This window comes from Natator depressus, chromosome 6, assembly GCF_965152275.1.
Source record: "Natator depressus isolate rNatDep1 chromosome 6, rNatDep2.hap1, whole genome shotgun sequence".
Classification (NCBI taxonomy): domain Eukaryota; kingdom Metazoa; phylum Chordata; order Testudines; family Cheloniidae; genus Natator; species Natator depressus.
This window is the reverse complement of record NC_134239.1, coordinates 62,777,047-62,794,927: the sequence shown is the minus strand read 5'-3', so window position 1 is coordinate 62,794,927 and position 17,881 is coordinate 62,777,047. Positions and strand designations below refer to the sequence as shown.

Genomic DNA, 17,881 nt, shown 5'->3' with positions numbered 1-17,881 from the left:
TCCCCAATGCTAATGCGTTCAGATTCAGCTAGTTACAGACCGTCTTAAACTATGAACTGTCATCTTAATCTAGGTCTACATGCTGGGCTTTGATTCAGGTCCTCTCCAGTTTGCACATACAAGAATGGGCCTGCATATATGAGCCCTGCCCACTGTTAAACTCCTTTTTTGAGGGAAGAACTACCATACAGCAGATGTCTTCCTTCACTGCAGAGACTGCAGAGCACCCTTACCCTGTATGCATATAGGCAGACTCAGCTGAAACTAATTATGGAAGACAAACAGATTCACAGAGGATAGAGGAAACTGCTTACATTCCATTTTTCAGACACTCTAACACAAACACAGGATGACAATTTCAAACTCAGGTGCCTAAACTTAGGCCCTTAAATAGGGGTGTCTTGTGCCCTGATTTTCAGAAGTATGAGCACTTCCAAATCCCACTGAAGTCTATGGAACCTGCAGCTGATCAGCAAGCAGCCCACTTTTATTTAGCTGCCTAAATAAGGATTTAGATATCCAGCTTTAGATGCCTGTAGTCAGCCAGGGCTCAGCCATCATCTCTTGCCCCTGCATCCTCTCCAGAACCCCACTCTTGGGCAAGCTCACTCCTAGGGTCCTTTCTGACTCCAGTTACCTCCAGTCCCTGGTGCTGCTCCTCAAGTCCAGCTGTAGGGCATTGATGGAGAGCCCCTCTCAGGGCTAGAGTGTCTGTCTACCCTAAATGGCGGGTGGCAGGAAGGCCAGTTGCTGCCTAGAGCTGAGCTCTAGCAGCCTCTCCTCTTGTGTAAACTCCCCACTTTTTCTTTGGCCAGCTTCACCTTTGTAAGCTCCCCTTCTCTGGGCAGGGCATGCTCGGCAGGTGCACCTAATTGGCACTGCCTGAGTGAAGGGACACCTGTTAAGTTTGCTAGGGTTGGGAGCATGTCCCATCACAGTGCCCATGATTGAAAACCAGGTTAATGAGGGTCTGGAAATAGACAGACTGCCAGTATGGCTGGTAGAGAAACAGGACCAACAGCTCCTGCTTGCAGATGGTGAGTGATCCAGCAACAGAAGCTGCGACATATAGTGGGCTCAGTAACAGCAACAACATGAATTGATAGAGCAGATGGTCACCACAGTATATCCACTAACCTGGCTGGTTGCCCCGACTCAAAATCTTCACCTGAGAGTACTCCATTGAGGAAGATGAGGTGGGCTGGCAGACACAATTGGCACAGCTATCTTGTTTTGAATCAGACACAGCCCTGCTATAAATTCGCTGTCCCCTTTGTTTGCCAGTTTTCCCGACCAACAAATTATGTTGAGCTTGCTGCAAGTGTAGCCCTTTTCTGATACAGAATCTGGATATCTATGTTTTCAGCTGTAAACTTTGATAATGATGCAGGGCCTTGGGCAACCTCCTATAGCTGATCCTGTTCCAGGAGCCTAGTGTGTCTAACACAGTATCAGAACCAGAAATGTACAGACAACCTCTAAAGCAGGCCCAGGAATTAGAGTAAGGAGGCTTTGCAGAGAAACAAGGAAGTTATATGCAGCAGTTACGATGTCCAAAAGTGGAAAGCACCCATTTAAATGCAGGGAAGGTCACTATGAAGGTGTATATACAGAGCTCTTTCATAAAACAACAAAAACCTCATAGAGACACCTAGTATAGAAGACAAAGCTCTTCCTTCCACTCTCGCAGCAAGAACGTGTCTCTTGTCTACACGGCAAATTTACAGCACAGCAACTAGCTGGACTCGGGGACTTTCACTGCACAGTAGCAATGTCCACTTGGTGAGTTGGTATGCGGCAAACTGGTGTGTTGTAGATTCACACCCTGGCTTGTCACGCAGTAACTCAACGAGCAGATATCAAAATGTTCTGAGCCCCAGGTTTTATAAGTGCTATCTGCCCTACATAGTACACTAAATCCCAGCTGTTTTGTGCTTTTTGTATCCTAGCTGTCTTCACACTGCCACAATCTCCCTGCAGCAGCCTTTCTTCCTGGGATTACATCGGCCTACTCCTGGATTGAAGCTAGCCACATAGTATGTACAACTCTACCTGGTAATGAAGTGGCATAAACACTAGATTGTAAGATCTTTGGGGCAACAACTGTGTCTTCGTATGTGTCTGTACAGCACCTAGCCGGGGGCGGCAGGCAGAGGGCCATGGTCCCATCATTTTTAAAAGTGGGAAGGCTATGCCCTCCAACTTATTACCTGCCTTAAAGGCAAGCAATGAGGTGGAAGAGTCAGAGAGGAGAAAGCAGGAGGCAGGGCCTCATGGGAAAAGGTGGAGCAAGGGCGGGGCTTTGGGGGAACGGGGGGGGGTGGGACTTCAGGCGCCAGTGGCCCCTCACTTCTAGGGAGCTTCCAGTGCTCATGTGCCTAACACAATGTGACCCTGATCGTAACTGGGGTCTTTGGGCACTACCATAATATAAAGATTAAATACAAATAAATGGAAATAGTTAATAGGACAGCAATTAAACATTACTGGGAAAATATAACAAAAGCTAATTCAGAATATGTAAGCTACAATGCAGTATTGTGGTTCAGAAAACAAACTATACCACACAGCGGATAGGAATACTAGGGAAATGCCAGTGAAAGTGAACTGTCAAGAACAGCTACTAATTGTACCATTGTTGGTATCAAGAGACAAATGTCTTTCTTTGGGCAAGGTTGGACTGGATTAAGAAGTTTAAATGTATACTGGTTAAGAGTTAATCAACATTCAGCAGGGGCCCAAGGCATTACAATGGTGGGCTCTTTAGAAACATTTAATTATAATGGTTGACCACATGAAATTCTCACCCAGCCCTTATTCAAGCAAAGTCCCCATTGAAGTCTGAGGCCCAGATGCCCAGCTGGTGTAAATCAGCATAGTTTAACTGAAGTCAATGGAGGATCTGGCCCTGAGTGAGGACTTCAGAATTTTACCCAATAAGCAGTACTGGATAAATGAAAAACAATTGGCAGTATCTTGAATAGCCCTCACCCAGCCTTACCTGAGTCTTCAGACGGAAAAGCTGAGAGATGAGTAGCAAATTGCTCCCAACTCAGCTCCATGTGTCCAAAGCCAGGTGGCCTTTCTCCCTCATCCCAGGACTTTCATGGGATGGAATTTGCCTGTTCTCCAAATCTAGAATCTTTTGGAGATGGGCAGATATAAGCCCACTTTTCCAATGCTGAAAAGATCTTTGGGAGGCTTGGAGGGCCCCTGCTCCCACATGTGAGCAATACTCTCTATGCCTGAGTTTCTCTCCCTGTTAAATGGGGATAATACTGACCTATATCACAGGGCTGACATGAGGTTTAATGTATGAAAAGCACTGTGAGATCCCTTGAAATGGAAGATGCTACAAAAAGACTAAGTATTATTATTACTCTAAACAAAACACCAGGGAAAGCCTGTTCCAGATTATGGTGGCTATGCTGGGAATGGGGTATCCATTATGGAAAAGAGAGTCCACCCCAGGTGGTAACGGTAGGAGGGGAACATTCTGTTCCAGGGATTAGTTCCACTTCCCTCATTGGAGAAGTGGGTGTAAAGTATATCCCTGTGTCTGGTAAATCCGATGACCCAGATATCTGCAGGTTTTATGCAAATAATGCAATGTTGCAGTTTGCATATTTAATATGCATGGGACTCATGTGCATAAGTAGTCTTTTTAATGAACAAGTTGTTTTTATTTTCCGCTCCTGCTCCCTCATGCAGTAACAGTTGCTCACCACCCCAACCATGATAGGCATGTTATAAGCATCTGTAAAAATAAATAACTTTACTAGATAGTTAGGTGTCTTTTAAGTCCTAATGAAACTGAAGCATAAATAAAAACTGAAGTCAAACATTTGGATTTATTGTTTAAAAATAGTATTGGCTGGCAGTCTGATGGAGTGTCTCATATCAGAAATGCCAACAGCCACTAATGGAGGGGGAGCGAGGAGCCCAGACACCATGGTGAGGGGATGAGAACTGTACTCCTTCAGCTAAACCAAGAAAAATGCCACATTAATGCCATTAATAATGTTAGACTCCAAACAAGCCCCAAGCAGAAGGAGCCAAGTTCCTTCAGTGGGAGACTCCATCACTACTGGGCTGTTTCAGACGCACTTGTCCATCTCCTCTGACAGTTGGGATCATAGATGCCATCTCCAGCTAGAGTGACCAGACAGCATGTGTGAAAATTCGGGACAGGGCATGGGGGGGGTAATAGGAGTCTATATAAGGAAAAGACCCAAAAATCGGGACTGTCCCTATAAAATCGGGACATCTGGTCACTCTATCTCCAGCCCCTGCTCTGCAATCACTGCTGGCTCTATTCCTGCTGTTCATCTCACTACAGCCCCAGCTAACCCTGTGAAAGCCCTTCCCTGCTTCACACGGGAAATGAACAGCTCCGAGGTCTGACATGAGGTCAGGATGAATGCTACCCCATCCACCTCCGGTCCTTAAGGTCTCAGCTAAGTTGCTCCATCCATAAACCAGAGCAACCTAGCTAAAACCATAAAGATGAGGGTTTGAGGATGGAGCATTTCACCCCCACTTCCTGTTTAAGCCTCCTTGTTTCCCCAGGTGATTCAGACACTCACTGGGGAACTCATAGAACTAGGAGTCTCCCAGGGAAACAGGAGACTTAACAGATGTGAGATTCCCCTCCTTCTCTGAGACAATGCAAGTATTGGCATTTTAGGAGGGCTTTGCCCTTGTGGAAGGACAGGTAGCCTTTGCATTGCCATAGTCATTGGGCACTCCACCAGAGAAGGACCACTTTCCATTTGCAGCAGGGGCTCCACAGGTCAGTAACTAATCAATGCATCCCCAGCTACCCTAGCTTTGGCCCTTCCAAGGCAGCATTGCCTACTTTGGGGGCTGTGCTAGCTGACTGTGGGCTCCTGGTAGAGCAGGGACCGAGGGCATCTTGTGCCACTGTAATCCCTCTCCAACTGGATAGCCGTAAGACTCAGTGCCAGGAGGGCAGACTCTGGGTGAATTGAGCCCTAGGCAACTTAGAGAAAAGGGAAGCTAATCCCACTGATGTACACATAACATGATGCTCCTGCGTGGGTTGTTCACAGTGGAGGTTGAAGCAGAGAGCACTGGATCAAAAAGCATGAGTCTTTACTGGCTGAGCTAAAACAGAATTATCCACCTCTGTGCCTGGCCCACCCTCTAGAACATGGGTAGCCAACCTGTTGCTCCGGAGCCACATGCGGCTCTTCAGAAGTTAATATGCGGCTCCTTGTATAGGCACCGACTCCGGGGCTGGAGCTACAGGCGCCAACTTTCCAATGTGCCGGGGGGTGCTCACTGCTCAACCCCTGACTCTGCCACAGGCCCTGCCCCGACTCCACCCCTTCCTGCCCCTGAGCCTGCCATGCTCTCACTCCTCAACCTCCCCCCCCCCCGAGCCTCCTGCACATCACGAACCAGCTGATCAGGAGGCGCGGGGGGCGGAGAGCTGATGGGGGGCCTGCTGATATATTATTGGGGCTCTTTGGCAATGTACATTGGTAAATTCTGGCTCCTTCTCAGGCTCAGGTTGGCCACCCCTGCTCCAGACAGTGATAGAATGCCACATTCTGCAAGAGTGGGTTACATAAAGATTGTGGAAAGCCCCTTCTCAATGGCACCAGATCATGAAAAGCCCATTTTGGGGTAGTAAGAGACAGAAATGTAATTAGCTATTTGCTAAAAATTGAACTACGGTCTTAGAGTTCTCCTCAGCTCCGTGACCTTCCCCTGTAGGGTGAATGCTGAAGCCACTGGATGGAGGTGTGGCATTGTAGGACCAGCAGTTGACTTGGAAGGGAGTCCAGGAAAGCAGTGACACTTTCTGTTTTCATATATCAGATGTGAAGCAAAAGCAGGGATTGTAATGGTATCCTTCTATTGTACAGGTGAGGGGGAAAGGGGAAAAAAACGCATTTTGTTTCTTAGTAGAAGATCCTGGTTAAAAGCCAGGAGGAATGGGAAGCAGAGAGAGCACTGGTCTGTAAACTTACCTCTTGCATGGTATGTTGCATCAATTCAGAAAAGCCAGGACAGGCTGAAACAAAAGGACATTTTGTTTAAACTCATCTGAAAGTCTCATCTTACTAGTGACTTGTGTACTAGATTCATAATGCAGAAAGGGCAGAAGTTCAAATTAAATATGAGATCCCTTTTCCCTCAGTGCAGGTTTTGGTAAACTGGTTACTGACGACCAGTGCTGCTGCACCCAGCAGGTCTCAGGTTACCTGCTTGCCAATTCCAAACCTGTTCAAGCTTTCAGTCTTTCTTCGCCTACTTTTATTTTTAAACAACTATTTGCAGTTCAAGCAAAGCCTTGACAGGATTATCTCCATGCAAGGAGGATTTCAATTACAAAACAGACTTAGACCAGAAGCAGTGGGAAGACTTACCAGAACCTGGTACATTGGTATCCCTGCATCTAGATCATAATGCTGAAATTAAACAGTTTCCCTAACTTGGCTTTAATATCAACCGTTCTGCACTGGCAAGTTCTTTGAAGCAGGAACGATCACCACGCTGGCGCTAGAGCCAGCTCTCGTGCACAAGGCACCAGTGTATATATTTTGTGACGTGCTTGGGGATTCTTTGGGATGAAAGGTGCTTTGAAATATAAGATAGAGGTGCCCAGAGTGAAGCTCAAGGGCTAAATGTGGCCCATCGTATCCAAAAATGCAGCTCTGGGCCACCCTCTCCCAATAGCTGCAGAGTGAGGACAAAGCTGATAAATCACAAGTTTTTATTGCTGGTGAACTCAAACAGGCAATTTTAATCTATTGAAGAAGATACATGTACAAGCAAATATTAGGCCTTTGTGTGGGGGGAGGGGGAGGGTGTTGGTAAATGTCTCTGCAAATTAGGTATAGCTCCCAGGTTCCTGAGGAGCTGCTAATGTGGGCCTCGCTGTCATGCAGTTTGGGCGCCCTTGTTGTAAAATGTTATCAGTAGTATTCACTTGTATTAAAGGGGAGATTAAATCTCTGACTGCAGCCGCATTGCTCTTCAGAAAGAGAAATGAGACCTGCATGGTGTAGCAGCAGATACATAGCCAGCTTTTCAGAAGTGCTCAGCACCTAGCAGGTGCCATTGAACACAGGAATTGTAGAGCACTCAGCACTTTTGGAAATGTGGCCAATGGTGTCTTTGTTGGAAGGTGCAAGGGTACCCAGTAATAGCAGGAGAGTGATCCAGTGGATGCTACACAGTGATTTAATAATGTACTGGGTCCAATTCAGTTCCTGCTGTGCAAACTGCAAGTAAAGTGCACTTCTGTGGGTAAATTAGAGCCCCATGAGGGTGCAAGAGCTGAGCGGTATTTGTCAGTCATTGGTGAAAAATAAGCTTGAATAAGTGCCACAGTGGTAACTTGGGGGCAACTGGGTCTGATTTGCATGATATAGCCACATGTAAAAGGCCACTCAGGGACCATTCCTTAAGTGAACCACTGATTGTTATGCGGCTGTGCAAGAACAGTCGCACTTGGGGAGTTTCTAAAGCCAAAGACCACATGATTGAGGTGCTGGTCACCACCGTGGATAGCTGCACGGAGTCATAACTGTGCGGTCACTGGTTGTGCTGCCAATTCACTAAGCCACTTAAACCTTCTTAATGTTTCTGTAACGGCACGGTTCCAGTGCAACCTGCTCCAAAGTGAGGGCGTGGCCTGACGCAGACATTGCATGCTGCATGGAAGCCAGTGCTACACCAGAGTTCAGCTGGGCAGCTAGAAGGGTCCTTGGATTTAGACACTGACGTTAGTCACCCTCACACATTCTCTTCATGAATGCAACGGTCACAATGGATAGGCATGTCTCAGTTCTTGTCTGCACCTCCTCTCCCTCACCCCACCCCCTAATATCTGACTCTACTGCCTATGAATTGCCCCCATGTGCTAATTACCCATCCATATCATTTGTACACCCAAAGTGATTATTTTGCCGAGATCTAAATATTTGAAACCATCATTTACCTGGCTGATAAAGTGAACCTATTATTTCTTTGATTTCATGGTAGTGGCATCATAGCATGGAAAACACATTTCTGTTCTCTGTTTTTTGTTTGTTGGTTTAATTTAATGAACTACAAAAAGAGAATACTAATACCTCTCTCTATGTTCTGGGTATTTCCGGAGGCATTGCATACCACAGGACAGAGCTGATTAACTCCTTCCTTCCACTGCTTTCACATGTCCGTTGCCGGCAAAGGATGTCATGTGAAATGGGGCATAGGGAGGAATAAAACAATTGCACTCTGTGCAGTACAAAAAAAATTAACACTGTGTGTGTTGATTCTTGTTCAGAAGCAGCAGCGTTACCAACAAACAATTCCATTGATAGCAACAGAGTTTCTTTTCCCTCTGGAATGGAATTCCACAGACCAATGGCAGATTTATGGGCTGAGTACTGACTAAAGAGAACAGTCATGGACCAACATGGTAATAATCCAGCCATTCCCAACACAACAGAAAAGCGAGACTCCACAATCACACACACATTCACATCTTGAACCAAATTCATTGCTGGTACAATGCCACTGACTTCAGTGGAATGACACCTGGAATTAATCAGGCCTCATATACCTATTTACAGCACACCCTCCTCATAAAGCTCTGAATGAGAGAAGACTAACATGTGGTATAGTGCATCCTTGTTGCTTATGCCAGCAGCCAAGAAGAGTCCTCAGGACAAACAATTAGTCTGTGGCTGCCAGAGCTATGCATCTTTCATGCCACCACCTCCCCCACAGCCTCAGGATTGTTCCCAAGTGGCTAAATTTGAAACTCTCTCTAGCTGAGATAGCTCTAAAATAGAGCAACAGTACCTTACAGCCCTTCCATCTCCCTGCTGCCCCTCTCGCAACCCAACCCCATCCTCAACTGGAGGAAATTGAGGAATAGCCCTACTGTGCTCCTTAGAAACTTTCTTTTTTAACATACTCCCTGATATCGGGCAGTGAGGCACGTCCTGTGCTGCCCCAAATCAGCTTTATGGAGAGGGTTTGCTGTACTTAGTTTAAAATAGCATTTGGGAAGGAAAAATAAAGTCAGTACTCAGAGGAGAACACTGGACCAAGCTGAAACAAGATCAACTGGTGCAGGAGGAAATAGACACAGGCGATATAGTCTGTCCCAGAGGACTCCGACTGATTCCTGGTTGCTGCCTTAGTCAAATGAGGACTCTGACATCAGGCAGTGCAAGGGGCTGCAGTCAGAATTAAGTCATCAGCATCCTTAGTGACAGAGAAATCCCTGGGAAGGAAGGCCGAAAACCCCAGGTGGCATCTCCATTGGGTTTGCCTGGTTGGAAATGGAGCTGGAGCTTGGAGCAGCCCTTGTGATGAGTTCCACTGTGAGGGGAAGACTTCAGCTTTTTCTCTCTTTGGCCACTCTGCCGTGATTCGGATTGCACAGAGTATGGTGGAATTCACCCGGCAGAAAAGGCCTTTTATTTATAAAAAGGAGTGGGGAAAACTCTCGAGTGAGTATCAGGACTGAGAATTCAAAAAGTACAAGTTTCATATAAATCCAGCAAGATGTCCAGCACCATAACATACCATGGTGCAATAAAGAACCTCAGGGGAAGGTCAGGGAGACCAAAAGAGGGGGCGCTGTCTACCTCCCCAGTAGAGCACCACTGTTGGGTCGTTCTCAACAGCAGATGGATTTTCCTTGATCCTGCAGCATCTCAGGTCCCATGGGAGGTATTGGTTGCAAGCAAGCACCTGAATATTGCCTAATGGAATAAGCCAAATCACTAATTTAGCCGGAGCGTCTATGCCCATCCACTAGTTTGTTTTTTTGTATACATTTCAACTGTAGCATTTTCTCTCATTTCTCCACATACAGTAAAATGCAGCTATTAGGCCTTTTTTTTCCATAATAAGTTAAAAGTCAGAAACTACCTAACCAAGAAGTAGCTGACACTGCTTCCTGTGGCCAAAAAAGTAAAATCCATAGAAAATCTATTGGTTCCATTTTTATTCTGCTATATCCCATGCATGACCCCATCATAAAGGGGATTGTGTATCATACAGGACGTATCAGTCTTTGAGACCAGTCTGGGATGTGGGTGGGCTCTCTCACTTTAAGTGTGGCGTTGGGTTATTGTTCAATTGGTTTTGACATGGCCATTGGCCAAGGCGATTGTGGTGCTGGGGTCCCCTGGCTCAGCATTTTCATCAAATCGCAAGCGCAAGGTGTTCCTGATAACCAGCTGCTCCATGATGAATGCAGCACAGAACCATGGGATGGCATACTCTAGGGTGATCAGGCCCATGAAGTCAAAATCAAACTGTGAATAGTCCCAAGGGCAGGCATTAAACTGGCGCAGGATGAAGCCAGTGGTGAACTCCCAAAGGTATGTCCAGAGGGTGTAAATGAGGCATCGCACTAAAATGTTACACTTGTCTTTCAGATACAGGTACATCTTCTCTACGATGAGGATGGAGGTGCCATAGATGAAGAGCGCCCAGACACTGGTGACACCTGGGAACTTCCAGTTAAAGTTGACCACAAACTCCCAGGCAGCCGTAAACATCACCTCACAGAAATAGCCATGAATGGCATAGAGGTACCACCGTGAGAAGGCAGTCAGGGGTTCCGCAGCAGCCATCATTCCACACAATCCCCAGCCGGAACTCTGAAAGAAATAAAGTCAGGCCGAAATCAATAAGGACATCACTGGGTCTCATCTCATTGGGAGGAATACGAGTAAATTAACAACATCGACAAGAGAGAAGTCGAGAAATGAGACATGTCCCTTCTGAGGACGGGATTAACCAGAGATGCAAAACCAGAGCTGGTGAAAGCTGACAGATTGCCAGCCTCTTAGTCACCAATCAGGCAGCAGCACCGCAGGTTTCCTGCACACTGCCCTACCAGGAGGACTTGGATCGAATGGTGCTCAGTGGTAATGAAGGAGATGAAGGGTAGCGTGACTACAAATCAGCTTACTGGAAATAAGTATTACTATGAAAAATACAGGAGGAAAAAGTCCTTTAGTTCTGAAAGAAGTAGCACTGACCCCCCCGCCCCCCTTGCTGAATCCCAGGCAATGTGGGACAGATGAGGAAAGTAAGGTATTGAAATAATCTTAGACCTTTATGGTGCCCTCCATGGTTCATGCCCCCAGAAATCTCAGTTTAGCAAACAGAGATTTGAGGGTGCTCTGTAAACTGGCTAGTGAGAGGAACAAAGAGGAGTGTTCTCAGCTGTTACACCTGCCCCTGTTCAACTGAACCATTGCTGTACATTAAGGAACTGGCAGACATAAGATATCTGGGATTCAGGGGATCATTTGATATAATACAGAATTGCTTGATTTACAGTCAAAAGGCACAAGAGATCTATTGAAATACATTCAGATTTGGCTTCTGGACAGGAAGCATAAAGGGTGAGAATAAAAAGGAAAGTTGAGGGTAGAGATATAGTTAGTCATGCTGAGTGGGGGTTTGGAACAAGAACCCTGTGTCTGTATACTGGAGTGTAAGTTACAGGAATAGACATGAGGGTGGAGAAAAAGGTTTTAAAAGGGAATAACTTCTTCATCACCCTAAACAAGTTCAACACCCCCCCACCCCAACAATTACTCTTACATCCTTCAAATATCTGTGGAGATTTATCATGTCTTAATCACTACTTAGCCAAGCTATACACATTGTCCCAAGTTCATCCTGGTGTAACTCCATTGACTTGAGTAGAGTTACACCAGAAATGAATCTTACCAGTTCAGTTTTTAAAAATCTAATCCTTACAAATCAGTTTCTCCAGTCCCTTGTTCAGATGCTGCTTTCTAACTTCCTTCTTCAGGCGCCCTCTGAACTGGACAGCTTTATGGTACAAGATGCCCAGAACTGACTGCAGAATATAAGCTGTGGTCTTACCAATGCCATAGAGAGAGAGAGCGTAAAACCGCCCTGCTCTGTAACATGATGCCTCTCTCTATACAGTATGAAATTGCACAGGAGGTGAGTGAGAGAAGGATTTGTTTGGGAGAGAAGGAAGACTTCCAAAGGAGAAAAGGCAGCCAAATAATGGACAGAGGGAAGATGGCAGAGGGAGGAGATTTACCTAAAAATTGCATAAAGGGAAGGAAAATTATTGTGGGGAGAGGAGGTTATTCTGCTATTTGTTTCTGAGAAAGGAGAAGGATCGGGGTGGTACTGAACATATGGAAGACAGATGAGTGCCCATGGCCCACTCACTCTTATATGAGAGCCATTAAGATGACCAACCAGCGCCCACTGTCATGATGTTTTTTGTGAAGTGCACACCTGTCCCACTAGGCAATGAACTGAGACTCACTGTCACAGGGTGACTGGCCCTTTTATGAGGTAATGGGTCCAGCCTCACCTATGACTCATTCAACCCTCCTCCTCAGGTGGAAAAAATTAGTGTAGCGACATAACAGGTAGGTCATGTGCTTAAAACTCAGTCCAGGTCTAGAGATAAGAGAGAGGCTCCCAGAAAGCTAAAAGGAGCAGAAAAGACAGACAGCTCAGAAAGGAGACAGCCTGTCTGCTAAGCAGAGCCCCAGGAGGGCTGTGAGGCCCCAGAACCAAAGGAGAGAAGAGGTGCTTTGTGAAGTAGAGCTGGAAACTGGCTCTAATCACAGTATAGGCCCCCAGCAGGAAGGCCGTGGGACTCCTCAATCATGGAGAAAAACCCCTGCTTTAATCACAGCACAAGCCAAAGAAGGATGGCTGTAGGACTCCTGATTTACAGGGAACAAGGTTTGGAACTGGGTGAACAAAGTGCCAATAAGATTTAATAAATGATACCAACTAGGGGGATCTTACTTTAAGTATTCTGGCATGGGAACAAATTATTCCAAGAAGCCAGAGGGAGCTGCGGGCAGGATACCTGCAAAGCCACACCGTGCCTCCCACTAACTCATTTTACATAAGGCCACTGACCAGCCTTCAGGTGCTACAGACTTTGGGTCAATATCAAACTGGTTGACTTACAAGTGAAAGCCTACAAAGTCATTCGAAAATTCTCTGAGCCATTCAGACCCCAACCTAAGAATGATTTAATCAGCCAAGAAACTCTGAGGATCAGAGGGCAATAGGGTTGTAGCCTGAGACATGTGTAGGTGTAACATCCATGAGAGCTTCAATGCAGTGCATGTCACTAATGTTCCTGAGGGTGATCAGGGGAACTGCCAGCAGTTATTCAATGTGCTGTTACTTGGTTCCTTCTCAGCACAGCTGAGACACCTGGGCCAATAAGTTTTCATATCATTCCTCCATTTTCACATGATTTGAAGAGCAAACTGATATAGATATAGATATACACCCACTAGTTAGAGGTCGGAGATGGAGTGTGGGGAGGCCAGGACAGTATCTGAGGGATGACAGGAGCTATGAGAAGGATTAGAGGAACTCCTCCTATCCAGGGAAGACAAGGCACAGGGAGCTACCACTATCTGGAGAGGAGAAGAGTCGGGGAGTCCTCACCACCTAGTAGAAGGGAGGACACAGTCCAGGGCTGAGGTTTTTCTAAAGTCATTTCCACAAGCCTTTCTAACTTTCCCCCCACTCTGTAGGAGCTGTGTTTGCATTCTGTTGGTTGAGAACTCCCACACCCCCAGTGATGTCTGCATACTCAGGTCTTTCTTTCCAGTAAGTTCCGAAATGTCTTTTCAAAATGTTCTGGGGCCTTACGAAATAAAACTCAGAAAGACAAGCATTGAAAGATGCAGTAAGCACCTTCTCTCAAAGTCACAAATGCTTCTGTTCAAGTCCAATTGCCTTATGCCTGCCCACTGATGATCAAACACTTGGGGAGATGTGTCCACCTAGCAGTGCCCCCTTCTGGTGGCCAGCTTTGCTGTGCAGGTGCATCTGGTGTGTAACTGCAGTCCAGACTAAAACTGCACCCCTTCCAGTGCACAGCCAGCATTCCAAGAGCTGTGTTGTTTCTCAGAGGAAAGTCATTCTTTACTGATAATATACACTCCATACTTATTAGATAATTATCCATCCAGGGGACTAACCCAAGGCCAAGTCAACGTTCTCTCTTCTCTTCTCTCTCATTTTTCCAAATAGGCAGTCCACACAATGGGAGACTGAGGCCAGAAACTGAACACAGGCCTCCTGCAGGCCATACTTTGCACTGGCAACTAGTTCACCAGACAGACCATAACTGGTCTTTTTTGAGCCTTGTGACAATCACGAATGAAAACTCAACTGCCCACAATTATCAGCTGTGCTGGGAATGAATCAGGTAACCATGCACTTATCAACTGACAGCAGTGTCAGCCACACCTATGTACATAACTCCCAGCGAATTCTGTGGAGACATTATCCCTATGCATATGCCTCAAGTGACAACCCCATCAATTCCTAACCAGAGTTGTTTGAAAGTCAGAATGCCCCTTTCTGTGAGAAATTCCAGCATTTTTGGAGAGAGTCACTGTTTCAAAATGAAAGTAGCAACTTTGAAATTTCCTGCAGAAGGGTAATTCTGAAAAAAACATTTTGAAATAACCTGAACATTTCATTTAGAAAATTTCTAATCAAAAGCTTCTTAGAAGCCAAAGCTCTGAAGCTCTCGGCTCGGCCCTGGCTCCCAGACGCCTTGCTGTGCAGCCATAGGGCCTGGATGCCCAAGAGTCTCAACTCCAGGGCAGTCCACCACTGAGGCTACTAAGGATGGAAAAATCCATGCTGGTTTTGAAACCTGCCTATGTTCTGAGGAAGATCTGAGACAATTCACATGTTCCCAGGAAACATTTCAACAGCAGTTAATCAGCATTTTCCCATGGGACAATAGTCCACTGAAAAATTTTCAACAAGCTCTACACCTGACCCCTGAGGTTCCTTGCTGATTAAAACATTCCAAAACAAGGCCTGCATTTCTCTTTTGCTGGATTTTGGTAATGCCCAATGTCCCCAAATGAAATCAGGCCCTCTCCTGCTAGGCACTGTGCAAATGTATAGGAAGACACAGCGGTTACCTTGAAGTACTTACATTCTATTCTATACAAGATGCGACATGTGAGTAACAAACAGAAGGGAAATGTGAGGGGGAGATGTAGGAAACAATAAAATCACATAATTACACAGATTAGCAATTGCACAACACAGTGGTTCTAAGTGTTTATAAAAAACAGCTAATCCCCAAGCACCACACCACCTAGCCCCGCTGACTTCTTGTAAATATCACAGCAGAAGTGGCTCTGGAGGAGGGACAGGAAGGAGGAGAGATTAGTGGCCTTACAGATTCATTCAAAGACAGCATTTTATGCACAAGGGGCATCCTGAAAGAAAGCATGGAGCCATTTGTGCAAGAAGCAGACTAAATGATCACAGTGATTCTTTCTGGCCCTAGAATCTATGAAATGGAGGCTAGATGTGATAAGAGATGAGAACAAATGAGCAGGGAGGAGCAGATTTGTGAACGGTCTTAAAGGCAAAGAGAAGCTTGAAGGTGATGACAGGATTCCTAATGAAATGACAGCAGTAGTGATCAAAAAGCTTTTAAGAGTTGATAGCTGTTCTGTGACTGGTGGGTAATGAGTTGGGGTATATCAGTGCAATTCCCAGCTAGACAGGTGTCCACTTCCCCAAAGCCAGCCCCACAGATGGCACATTACTGATTGTTTACAGCAGAAAGTAAATGGGGCACAGAGACTGCACTCCTCTCCAACCCCTGGCAGTCATCCCTTCAGGGCCCCCTGGCAGTGGGCAGCATAGGCAAAGCTTGTTCTGCTACTGCTCATGCTGCACTGGAAAAAAAACAAAAAACAAAAAAAACCCCAACCCTTTATTTATTTAGGAAGTTCTCACATGTTTAGAAATCTTTGCCATATAAATATCAGAAACAATCATTACAACTGTGAGCTTTTGTTTAAAGAGATATTATACAGGACTACAGTCATCATCAGAGCTTCCTATTTAACAGGGTGTTGCCAAATTACAGAGTTAGCATCATTAAAACCCCAAAGTTGTTTCTAGTGATTTTATTAAATGGAGTGAACTCTCTGATTACACATAGACATACTAGGTCTGTTGAATATCAAATATTAACATTTAAAAAACTGGACCGGTGTAGTTTTGTTTTTGAAAGTGAATGCACTTTGAGTATTGAATAAAAGGTAACCAAATATCTACGTATCTATTTGTCCTCTGTCCATTTTGCTGGGTATGTAATTGGTGTGTTCATTTTTCCATAACCACAACCTCCCCCCCCCCCGTTTTTATTTAAGCCATTCCTCCATAGTTGGGCTATTTTTCCTGTGAAAGGCTACCAATAGCTGAGCATTTGCTAGAAGATGAGAGATTAATTCTTTTTCCTCTTTGTGTCTGACCATTTCCAATAAGAAGCCCAAGGTGCATTACCAACAGATCATTTGGTAATAAACATCTAACAATTTGTGGTATTTTGTTAGAGACTGCAACCCAATACTCTTTAAGGACTGGACATATCCACCATATAAGCATTAAAATCTTCTTTTTCACCACAGTTTCTTCACCATTTATCCCCATTCAATCTCTCTCTCTATTTTAACCTGACTAGTGCGAGGTGCCATTGACAGTATCTTAAAGACATTTTCTTTTATTGTGCTACCTACTGATGTTGCTGGTCCTCTTCCAGATGAAAGCCCATTCCTCTGGAGTAATTTGCCTAGCCACATCCTGTTCCCAGGATGTCACATATGGACACTTTTTTGTTAGGAAAGCTGCCTGCAAAGATTGATATAAATTAGTTCTAGAGACAAGGTGGGTGAGTTAATATATTTTATTGGACCAACTTCAGTTGGTGAGAGAGATAAGCTTTCAAGGTTACACAGAGCTCTTCCCGAGGTCTGGGAAATGTACATCTACAGGGCAATTAAAAACCCGTGGCGGGTCCATGCCAGCTGACTTGTGCTCACAGTGCTTGGGCTAAGGGGCTGTTTAACTGCAGTGTAGACATTCCGGCTTGGGCTGCATCCTGAGCTCCGGCACCCTGCCACCTCACAGGGTCCTAGAGCCCGGGCTCCAGCCCATGCATGTACACAGCAATTAAATACCCACTTCGTGTGATCCAGAGTCAGCTAGCACAGGCCAGTCCTGGGTTTTTAATTGCAGTGTAGATATACACAGAGTGTCACAGCTAAATACAAGGTGGAACAGTCTGTTTAGCATAAGAAGTTGGGATGGGGGTTGTTAGTGGGCTATGGATTGTTATAATAAGAATTAATTATTTTTTTGTTTCCTAATTGACCAGATGCCACCAGTGCTATTAAAGTTAGCTCTCAGTATGAGATGTTTTCTAGAAAGTTGAGTGGAAAAACGGAGGACTTCAATTATTCAAGGCTGTGAAACTGGCACCTTTCTCCAGCACTAGATTCACTTTACATTTCAAATGTTTAAAGTGAAAGAGGTACCTTCAAACTTAGCATGAAAATGCAGCAATGGCTGAAGTGTTAAGTGCCTTTTTTTGTTTCATGCAGTGTTAAAGCCCTGTTGGTCCCAGGATATAAGAGAGACAAGGCAGGTGAAGTAATATCTTTTATTGAACCAACTTCTGTTGGCGAGAGACAAGCTTTCAAGCTACACAGAGCTCTTCTTTAGGTTCTTTTGCTTCAGTTTTCACCAAAAAGGTTAGCAGTCATCGGACAACTAACACAGGAAACATCAGTGTAAATGGTGTAGGATCTCGGGCTAAAATAGAGAAAGAACAAGTTAAGATTTACTTAGGATATGTCTACCCTTAAAATGCTACAGCGGCTCAGCTGCACCCCTGCAACTAGGCCACTGTAGCACTTCAGCATAGACCAATCTGGACGAGTTCGATGTCAGGTTGGCAGGGCCTGACAAAATACATCTTAGAATACTTAAGGAACTGGCTGAAGAGCTCTCCGAGCCATTAGTGATTATCTTTGAGAAC

At 45.3% G+C, this 17,881-nt stretch overlaps 1 protein-coding gene across 4 annotated transcripts in view; it reads right to left on the bottom strand.

The window, feature by feature from the left end:
- Positions 1 to 6,281: 6,281 nt before the first annotated feature.
- Positions 6,282 to 17,881, bottom strand: part of TMEM229B (transmembrane protein 229B) — a 60,197-nt gene continuing 48,597 nt past the window's right edge. For all 4 annotated transcript variants that reach the window (XM_074955522.1, XM_074955524.1, XM_074955523.1 and 1 more), the window contains one exon: positions 6,282 to 10,643. In XM_074955522.1, the coding sequence (XP_074811623.1) occupies positions 10,113 to 10,643 (531 nt within the window). In that variant the 3' untranslated portion in view covers positions 6,282 to 10,112. The remainder of the gene's footprint in view (positions 10,644 to 17,881) is intronic.